The following is a 10,407-nucleotide window of genomic DNA, read 5'->3' as shown; positions in this document are numbered from 1 at the left end:
CTCGGTCGGTCCCGCCCGCCGCTCCCGAGGCCTCGCCCGCGCTCGCCCGCGCTCGCCGGTTCGGCGCTGGGGTCCCAGGCGCGCGCGGGGGGGGGGGGGGGGCGGGAGGGAGGGAGCGCGACACCGCTCCTGCGGGACCGGCACCCCGGGTTCCTCGGGGCCCCTCCCAGGGGAACCAGAAGAGACCACGGCTGGACTCTCAGGGGTCCAGGGGAAACCGTGGGTCCGCTCTTACAGGGACCACGTGTGGCTGTGGGTCTGCTCCCAAGGGGGCCAGGCTGTAGGTGTGCTCCCTTGGGGACCAGCAGCAGAGGGGAACTGAGGTCCCCTCCCACAGGGACCAGGGTTGGTCACGCCCCCCACCTCCAGCCCCCTGGGACCAGGGGTAGTTGCAGGTTGCTCCCATGGGATGTATGAGGCGCTGGGTCTCTTTCCACAGGGGCCAGCAGCAGGGGTGACTGTCGATTCCCTCCCTCAGGGGCCAGAGGCGGCCACGGAAGGAAGGACTGCGATCCGCACCCGGGTAGCCAGCGTCTGCCCGATGGGTATCAGCACCAGGGATCTATGATGATGCTTGAGAAATCAGATAGGAAGCCATCATTTCCACAACTGACCAGATCTAAGAGGCAACCGACCCCTTTAGATGTGTTAAAGATAAACTGGGCTGTATTGAGCTTTTCTAAGTTCATTTGAGCACAAGTTGATTCCAGTGGAGAAGTACTAAACTGGAAGAGTTTGGGGCGGGACAGGAGCTCCGGGAGAGACCTGTACACAGAAAATGCTGACGCAAAGCCAGATGGTTAATTGGCTACAGCCTGAAGCCTAGTTGGCTGTCTCCGATTGGTTGTTCTTACACTTCGATTCGGTAACCTTAACCTTGAGGCCTTTACAGGCTCCCTCCGGGTTTATTCACATCAGCACCAAGGCATCAGAGCCCCGTGGGTCTAGTGGCCTTTGTTTAATTTAACACACAGGGCCCAGGGCCTGGGCTCTTCAGTTCACCACTGAACTGAAGTGGCTGATGACTCACTTCAATTCCTTCATGATCTCCATTTCAATTCCTGTTTTAAGAAGAATCTGAAGCTTATTTCTTGGCTCCACAGTCACTAGGGACTCAGGTTTCTTTCTAACTCCAGCATCCCAGTGTTTGGCCTCCGTTCCCAGCAGGGCCACAAGGTGAAGCTTGAGTGCTGAAGCCCCACCCATCACATTCACGTTCCAGGCAGCAGGGAGCAGGGGCAAAAGGGCACAGCAAAATGACACTTTTACTTTTAAGAGCTCCTCCTGGAGTGTCACCCAGCCCTGAGGCCTTTATCTTACTGTGTACCTGGCCACATCTTCTATCCAGGGCAGCTGGGAAATGTAGCGTGACTGCTGGGCACATCATCACCCTGAATCAAATGGCAGTCACTTAGCAATAACAGGTTCCAGGGGCTTGTATGTGGACAGATCTTTTCCAGGGCAAGGCACTCCACCCGCTAACAGGCCCATATCAAAGATGATGGCTTGTGTGAACGCCCTGACCGCCGTGCTGGGACCCTTCCCAATCCTCCTACCCCTGAGTCTGAGCTTAGTCACGGCTCCAACCTCCCCCTTGCTTGGGAAGATGTCATCAGTAGGGTAGGCACCGGGTAGATGTTTGTTGAATTAAGTGAAATCATTGAATTTGCACTGCTGTGAAATTTTGTTCCCACGATGATGCATTCCTGATTTAAAAAAAATTTTTAATGTTTATTTATTTTTGAGACAGAGAGAGACAGGGCGTGAGCAGGGAAGGGGCAGAGAGAGAGGGAGACACAGAATCCGAAGCGGGCTCCAGGTTCTGAGCTGTCAGCACAGAGCCCGACGCGGGGCTCGAACCCACGGACCGTGAGATCGTGATCCGAACCAAAGTCGGACGCTTCACCGACTGAGCCACCCGGGCGTCCCTCCTGATTTTCTAATGGAAATCAGTGCTGCTATAGGATTTGCTGGGCTGAAATTCACTGTCGTTGGATTTTTCCGGCATAAACCTGTTCTGTAGGGTAGGAGACTCTGACAGGTCTTTGGGGGCCCATTTCTTTGTTCATTCATTGCTTCCGTGTGCCTGTTTAGGAGACAAAAGAAGGACCGTAAACAGTATCATAGCTAATTAGTTCATTTTGGTGAAGTCTTTTGTGATTCTCCCAAGTAGGCAGTGGAAAGGGTTCAAAGACAAATGTGACGTCACGGGATGACATAGAAATAATTAGTGGGGGGGGGGGCACGACTTGAACAGAAAAGGTCGCAAGCATCTCTTATGCTTCTCCAGATGCTTCTAACACAAGGGTCTTAAAATATATGTAAAGCAAAATCTATTTTTTCTTTCATCATCGTGTTTGCTTAGACTATTTCTCCAGCTCACGGCACCAGGAAAAATGAAACTATGTTATTTGCCCCGTGTAAAAGTGATCGCATTTTCAGGGCGAGATACTGACTTTAGGAATGGCTCATGATAAAAATCAACCCTTGACATCTTTCTCTCTCTCTCTCTCTTTTTGCTTCATGACATTAACAAATGAGGTACGCTCCTTCTCTGTTTCTATCAGGTTCCAGTCTCTGCACCGTCTTTGTCCCCCCACCACAGTAGTGAGAACTACAAATGTGGCGTGCGGGGTGGGGGGCGGGGATCTTCCTAAAAACAGAAGGCACGTATACAACTGTGGTTTAAGTGCCCTGGTTAGGTTTCCTTTTTCTGGCTTTCCGGACAGCACTTGACATGATCAAATGCAAAAGAAAGCCGCAGGACTAAAGTAACTGGTTTCTTCTAGTGTTGCTTGGCGAACGGGGGCGGGGGGGGGGGGGGAAAGGGGAGTCAACCAGAACCAGACGATCTTCCCTTCGAGCTTTCGGCAAAAAGCAAGCAGCCCCTTCTTCCCACTGCTGTTCTGAAGGTGGGGCGTGGTGGGTTCTTAACTCTTCAGCACAAGGAAGCTCATCCCCAAGATTCTCATCGTTGCCACGCGAGATGGTCCGCGTGAACGCACCGTTGCTGCTCTATGGCCCCATGGGTCTCATGACACAAGAGACAAAGGTCCAATTCTGTGCACGTCAGACGCTGATGAAAGGGAAGATATTTCACCTGCTGCTAGTAACAACCTGTTGTATGCTGAGAGCCGTATTTATTCTTTAAATTTTTCCGTTTATTTGTATTAAACGCCCACATACGTTTAGCACATACAGATACACAAAACAATTTAAAAATCACACTGAATCCCACCGCCCTGAGGTAAACACTATGAGCACTTGGGTCTCGTGTTTCTCCAGAGTCTGTGAATCTAATCACGAAAACAGTCGCACCCCCCACCCCCCTGCGGCCGCCAGGGTCGCAGGCACTGGGCAGTTTACTCCCCCACCAGGCCTCCCCCCACCCTGGACGGTAGGCACTACTGTTCTCAGCCCTTTACAGATGAAGGAACGGAGACTCGAGAAGGTAGGATGTCTCCCAGAGTAGCAGACAGAACGGATGCCGCAGTCCCTTTGACTCGGCTATACGGACACGGTATTTTGTTGACTTTCATTGCTTTGGTTTGTGCTTGTCATTGCGTTACAAAAAGTAAAAATGCTTTACATGGGTTGGGTTTTTGTTGTTGTTCTGTTATTTGCTCTTTTTCACTTTTACTTAATAATCGCGGTAGGCACAGTGCTAACATGGCCCCAAGATTTCCAGCCTCCTGATGCGTGTCATCTTCCAGTTAATCAAACGCCCAACCAGGTGGTGGGGTGAGGAGAATTTGTAGGTTAAGTTCCCAATCAGTCGCCCTTAAGATGGGGAGATTATGCAGGGCGAGTCTCATCCAGTAACTGTCCCTTTAAAGGTGCTGGGCATTTCCTGATGTCAACAAGGCTCTGGTGTGAGAGGGACGCGAGGTCGGGGAGATTCTCTGCTGCTGCCCTTGGGGCCCACGGCGGCCACGAGCACGGAGCAGAGGCAGGCCCTTGGGGCGGAGGCCACCCCCACGCCCCCACCTGACAGCTGGCAGGAAACTGGCACCTTTACCGCCCGCCTCAACGCACTAGATCCTGCCACGGCCACGGGAAGCAGAAAGAGCTCCAGATGAGACCTCACTTCTGCTGTGCGAGACCCTGAGCTGAGAACCAGTCAGCCACGCCCAGGCTCCTGACTTGCACAAGCGTGGGCTGGTGGTGCTGACGTCGCTACAGTGGTGGTGATTTGTTTAGTAACGAGAGAAAACAAATACAGTGTGTCCTAAATGGTTTCCACCTCAGAACCCTGTATCCTTTGAGGAAGGACAGCATCCCAGTGTCCCCATGCGCCACAATCAATGCCTTCCTCCTGTACATCTTTGCTGCTCCCAATCCTGCTAATCTAGGCAACATTGCGACGAACGTTTTATAGCTAAGTCTCTGTGCATTCTAAATTCCTGGAAATGGCACTACGCACGGAGTGTCGGCGAATGTGGTTTTGAAATGAACACCCACTGCCCTCTAGAAACATTGCACCAAACGTATCTCCCCATTGGCCATTTATGGGCACACACACTTCACTTCCCCCAAACTGCCTTTCAGTTCAAGTGACATGTCCCGTCTTTCTGTGTTTTTAAATTATTAGTGTTAACTTTTTTTTCCCCTTTGAAGGGCATTTTAAAAAAAAATGTGTGTGCATGTGTGTAATGTGTATGCGCGTGTAATGTGTGCGTGTGCAATGCTTGTGTAAGCCTGTGTAATGTATATGTGCGTGTGTAAGGTGCATGCATGCATGTGTAATATGTGTGTGCATGTAATGTGTGTGCACGTGGGTGTAAATTGTGTGCATGCGTGTGTGCCTATTGCAAGGGACAAAAGTCACACTTGCTTAATCGGAAAGAGAAATTATGGACTCACAATTGACTGTCCAGGAAAAAACCTACTTTAAGCGATGGGCAGAACCTAGACCCAGAAATGTCTTTCCATGGCTTAGTCCTGATTAGAGCAACTTGGGTCACTATCCCATCTTTGAGCCAATCACATAGCTCAACAGAGTGGACAGGCTGAGGTCACATGACCACACCCTGCCCAGGGGAGGCCAGTCCTGCCTGCACCACAGGGGGCACAGGTTAACCCAAGAAAGAAGGTGCTGTCCTCAGAATAGATGCTAAGCAGGGCCACGGGGCAGCCTGTCCTCCAGAATGCCCGGACACTCACTTTGCGCGTTTTATTTATTGGATGTTTACCCAATACATCCCATAAGACTCCCAAGAACTGGTAAAACGAAGACACTAAGTTTGTCATACGTATTTCAAGTACTTTTTAAGTTTGTTTGCTGTCAACAGCAATTACCCTCTTTTACGCAGGGAAGTTTGAAGTCTTTATGTAGTCAGATACTTAACAGTCTTCTGTTATGGCCTGTGGCTTTACTGTTAGGCTTAGGAAAACATTCTCTGCCCTAAGAGCTTCCGTTTGCCAACATTTTTAATTAACGCTTTTTCTTTTATTTCTCCATGACAATATTTTAACCATCTGGAATTGATGCTGGTTCGGAGTGTGAAAACTGTTTTTCCCACATGTAATAGTTGGTTATTCCGACAGAATTCATTGAATACTCCGTGCTTTTCTCCATGGGTTGGAAATGCCTTTATTACCATTTGCTGAGTTATTTTATGCACGTGTTTTGATGGTCTTTCCCGCGTGTTCTTCTTCACTGACCTTTTCTGTGAGGCCTAATCTAAAAACCAAATAAATACACTTGGAGGTACCGATTACCTATTTTATGACTGCAATAGGGATTAAGACACTCGTGAGGAGTTACAGAGTGGTGGTTATGACAGGGTGGCTAGGTGTGGTCCCACACCTGGCACGTCTTCAAAAGGGACGAAGGGGAAGTTCCTGATCTTTCACTTTCCCCCTCTCTCCTACCTTCCCTCTCTGCTGGTGAAGGCCTCGCTGTTGCAGATGGCCCGGGGTTTTTTAAAGCACATGAGAACATAACCCCAAGAAGCAGAGGTCGTTACGCACAAGGGTCAGGTAAAACGAGTGCTTAAAAAAAGGCAAAGCCAACAAACCTGACTTCCTGGCCATGCACTCTCACCTCCCTGGTAAAAAGAAAACACACGTCATTCCGAGAGCTGAATTAATTCATGCAGCGCAGGCAGGTGAGTTTGGCTTTGTTGTGGGCCAAAGAATGGAAGGCCTGACTCTACTCCGGGGGTTGACTGTGCCTCTACTGCTTATCTTTTCTGCTTCTGCCTAGATTCTCTGCAGCCAGACCGAACCGTTACAACAGGGACTCCCTGAAGTAAACAGAACTTATGACAAGTCTGTCCCCGAGGAGAGTCCAAAGATGGACAGGATGGCCTGACTGTAACGTTGCTAACGCCTCCCACCACGGTCTGGTGCACAGAGACCAGCAGGGCCGGTCGTGGTCCCCAGGATGGAACCGGGGAGCAGAAAAGCAGAAGCATGGGCCGCAAGCGCTGACACCGAGCCGTCGCACCTTGCGGACTACGGTTGACTGGTGACGACGGATGGCACAGAACATCCGTGATGGCTAGCTGTGAACCAGCGTTTTGAGGAAGCTGAAACTGTGAGTAAACAGGTACGACTGTCTGGAAGCAAGGGGCGAGCCACGCAGAGATGAAATGAGCCGCAGAAATATTATGAAAAGGTCAGAGAGGTTCGACCGCCCCTGAAATGTGCTCAGTGTCTCATGGCTTCTGAATTCACTCCATCAGATCGCACCTCCTCCCAGGGGACAGGGCAGTGCTGGAGCAGGGAAGGGTCCCGTGTCTGACAGCCAGTGGTGCACCCCAGTCCGCACCCCCAGCACCCTTGCAGTTACGGCTTGCTTTCCCACAGGGCCCTTGAGGCGAAGAGGCTGTGACAAAGCTGTACTCTGTAAAATGACGGACGCCATACTTATCCCCCAGACACCAGCTGTGCGACTCAGGTCATTTACTCATTTACTTTCGGTTCAAAGGAGAGACTCACACAGTCACTTCCAGGAACAGGCACGTATTACGAGTCTACTCCACACAGTGGTGAGCCGTCAACTTCTATCAATTATTTAGTGTTACAATCACTGGGGCTTAGCACAGGGGCTCCGAATGAACGCATGGGCTGCAGGGGCCAGGCAGGAGCTCAAAGCACAAACTGGCCCAATGTGAGACAACAATCAGACTGCCCTCTCCTTTTATGTTCTTTTTTAAATTTTTTTTTAACGTTTATTTATTTTTGAGACAGAGACAGACCATGAACGGGAGAGGGTCAGAGAGAGGGAGACACAGAATCTGAAACAGGCTCCAGGCTCTGAGCTGTCAGCACAGAACCCGACGCAGGGCTCGAACTCACGGACCACGAGATCACAACCTGAGCCGAAGTCGGACGCTTAACCGACTGAGCCACTCAGGCTGCCCCTCTCCTTTTATGTTCTTACTTTTTAACAGAATCATGACGGGTGGGCCCTGGCTCCAAGTAACAGAACACCCAGCACGTGGCCTAAACCGTGTACGATTTGTGATCTTTCACTACCTAACTTGTCCCTGATTCTCTACCGTGCTGTCCACATCCCCAGCTGGTTCGTCTCGGGAGTGTGAGACAGCTGCCAGCAGCACTGAGGGCCTCAGGCTTCCTAATCCATATCCCCCTTGGAAGAGTGTCTCTCTCGCAGGCCTGGTACAAGAGTCCTTTCTTTCTTTCAGCCTGACCGGGCCAATTTACGTCATTTGTCCTCTGCTGGGCCCTGGGGGAACGTCGCGTCTCGATGGGGTAGAGTCTGGGTTTCAGAAGAGGCATGACAGACTAGCATTGGTTTTGACTAGTCGGATCCAGAAACAAAGAGGAAGTTAGCTTCTCCTGAGCGACACGGTTAGCTGGTGGGGAGAGGGCTGGGGGAGGACAAACGGAGAACAGACAGCCGAGCGGAATCAGGATTCTGTTTGCAGGACAGGCGGGTGGGCGTGGACAGGCAGTAACCGGTCCTGCCCACTGCACATCCGTATAGGGCGGCACTGACCGACAGGACTTTCTGCCGTGGTGGGGTAGTCCACACCATTCTGCTCACCACGGAAGCATCAAACACACGAGGCCGTCGGGCACTTGAAGTGTGGCGGCTGTGATCGGAGAAGCTGCCGGAACTTCGTAAGGTTTAGGCCCAGACCCGGCCCAGGGATGCTCCGTCGTTCTCTTCACCGAAGCAAGTCACGGGGCCGGGGCTGCGCGTGAAAAATCACCGCAAACAAACCAGAACGCTTCTTCCACTTGGACTGTTTTGCAACCTCAAGATGTCAGAGACTGCAGTGCAGACCAGACCTCCCCAGGACCAGGAAGTGCCACGCTTCCTCAGTGTACATCCTGAACTCCAACTCCTGCCCCCACTTTGTTCACGTAGCTTTACACTTCTCAGTGGAGGTCATCCAGTTGGGTTAGTCTGCTGTCATCCAAAATGGCACATCTGTATCGGGCGGAGTTTCACGAGAACTCATCTCATGAACCGCGTCAAATGGCTTAATTTTTATCCCATGTTTACCCTGCACTTTGCCCAAGAGTGGCGATCGTATCAGTCTCTTGAACAAATACTTGAAGGTTCTGTCTCACGTACCAGCCAGAGGACGGAAGAAGCACTGCACTGTACTAGGAATTAGGTAAAAGCCTCGTATGTAAGACTGAGCTCCACCGGGGCGTCTGGAGGGCTCAGCTGGTTGGGCGCCCGACTCTTGATTTCAGCTCAGGTCATGATCTCATGGTTTGTGGGCTCAAGCCCCGTGTCTGGCTCCACACTCTCAGTGCTTGGGATTCTCTCCCTCCCTCTCTCTTGCCCCTCCCGTGCTCTCTCTCTCAAAACAAATGAATAAACTTAAAAAAAAATAAATAAGACTGAGCTCTACTGTCTACTACGTGTGTGATCCTGGAGAGGAATCTTAAGTGGTTTGCCTTTTAGTTAAATTTGGATACTAACATGCTGTAGAAATCACAGGGGTCTCAAAAAAGCAAACAAAAAACACCAGGAAAACAATGAATATAAAATATTATTTGGGCACCATTTAAACTTCAAACATCCATTCAATCATCCAATTCCATACGTAGTTATCGTGGTGGGGGTTGTGGTAGATTCTAGAAATACAGTAACGGACAAACAAAATCACAGCCCTCCCTGGTTTGAAGACTGACATTAAATCGTTTTGCAAAATATGTAATCGTAAATTAAAAGAGTATTGTGAAAACACGCAGCGAGTACTCTAAAGACGTATGAAAAGGGATGCGACCTATTCTGGGAGGACCAGGAATGTGACAATGATTGAGAACAATTAGCATTAATGGATTGGATGGGAAGGTCCTATACTGTCATTCAATGATTCTCTCTGTAAAGGGTAGTAAGTATTTATCTCCTGCCTGCTGTGCCAGCACCAGCACTGTGTGAGGCATTTCTCAGCCAGATGACCTACCGGAAAGCCCACTCCCCAGGTAACGGCTCCATCCTTCTCTTGGCTGGCCTCAAAGAGGGAGGAAGGAAGAGGCAACGGTCTCACACGAACAGCCATCATCCAGCTGTGGGTCCCAATATCTCAAGCCATGCCGGGGCCGTTTCTGGAGGACGCTCTTCCCCTCCACCATATGCCAGTGGTCACTATTGCAGGTGCTGTGGGCGTGGTGAAGAATAAGACACATGAGATCCCTGCCACCATGGAACTTATACTTGTGGGGACCAGTACAAGCCAGGGAGGACAAAGAAATACAGGAAAAAAAAAAAAAAACAACATGACAGGTGCTATGCAGAAACTAAAACAAGGCAATGGGATGGGGTGGGATGCACTTCAGATGGGATGGTGGAGAAATGCTTGCAAGGATGGACGCTTGAGCTGAGTGTTGAGGGAAAACGGGATGCCAGCCAACAGACAAGGAAGCAAACTCGGCGCCTGACTTGTCCTGGGGTAGCGCCTCTTCATGGGGAGAGGTTTCCTGGGGGCCATCTGGGGACCGTCTGCACACAGGGTGCTTGCCACGCTGGGGGACGGGGGTGGAACCGGCCCCCGAAGGACAGCAGAGGCTAGGGGTGCCGCTCACCGACCTACCGTGCAGAGGCAGCCCCAATCGTCAGCGCTGCACCTGCACGGGAAGCCCGTGCCGGGGCAGGAAAGAGCCCGCAGGCAGGCGCCAGCTTTGCAAATCAGCCTGGAAGACCGGCAGAACCCGGAGCCGCCATATGGGGGTGCGTCTACGCTTTCGTAGGCGGAGGTCGGAGACCTCGGAGTGACAGGAACAATTCCGCTTTTAAAACCCCGTAGATGGCAACGCCCCGGGCCCGGGGCTCCACTCCCGGCAGAAGCTGACCCACTGCCCGGCCGGGCTTCCGGGCGGAACCGGAAGTCGCCAGCGGCGGCCAATGGGGGCGCCGAGGGGCGGGTCTCGCGAGAAGCCAGGTAGCGGCAGCGACCAATGGGGGCTCCGGGGGGG

General features: G+C 51.5%; 2 protein-coding genes and 2 long non-coding RNA genes across 4 annotated transcripts in view; 3 read left to right on the top strand and 1 right to left on the bottom strand.

The window, feature by feature from the left end:
* LOC121010438 (uncharacterized) overlaps positions 1-688 on the top strand; it is a 1,696-nt gene extending 1,008 nt beyond the window's left edge. The window contains exon 2 of the long non-coding RNA XR_005781163.1: positions 440-688. This is a non-coding gene — a long non-coding RNA (uncharacterized LOC121010438). The remainder of the gene's footprint in view (positions 1-439) is intronic.
* GLT1D1 (glycosyltransferase 1 domain containing 1) overlaps positions 1-10,372 on the bottom strand; it is a 93,287-nt gene extending 82,915 nt beyond the window's left edge. Inside the window, exons 1-2 of the mRNA XM_040444104.1 lie at positions 10,026-10,372; positions 9,399-9,592 (exon numbers count right to left, since the gene is read on the bottom strand). Coding sequence (XP_040300038.1) covers positions 9,399-9,430 — 32 coding nt within the window. The 5' untranslated portion in view covers positions 9,431-9,592; positions 10,026-10,372. The remainder of the gene's footprint in view (positions 1-9,398; positions 9,593-10,025) is intronic.
* LOC121010437 (uncharacterized) lies at positions 5,841-7,235 on the top strand. The gene is made up of 3 exons (XR_005781162.1): positions 5,841-6,110; positions 6,209-6,553; positions 7,198-7,235. It is a non-coding gene; the product is annotated as an uncharacterized LOC121010437 (long non-coding RNA).
* SLC15A4 (solute carrier family 15 member 4) overlaps positions 9,526-10,407 on the top strand; it is a 28,144-nt gene continuing 27,262 nt past the window's right edge. Inside the window, exons 1-2 of the mRNA XM_040443475.1 lie at positions 9,526-9,661; positions 10,239-10,373. Coding sequence (XP_040299409.1) covers positions 9,526-9,661; positions 10,239-10,373 — 271 coding nt within the window. The remainder of the gene's footprint in view (positions 9,662-10,238; positions 10,374-10,407) is intronic.

The sequence above is a fragment of the Herpailurus yagouaroundi genome, unplaced genomic scaffold (assembly GCF_014898765.1).
Source record: "Herpailurus yagouaroundi ecotype Mexico unplaced genomic scaffold, PumYag 191, whole genome shotgun sequence".
Taxonomy (NCBI): domain Eukaryota; kingdom Metazoa; phylum Chordata; class Mammalia; order Carnivora; family Felidae; genus Herpailurus; species Herpailurus yagouaroundi.
The sequence above is the reverse complement of the archived record's forward strand: the minus strand, read 5'-3'. Positions and strand labels throughout refer to the sequence as shown.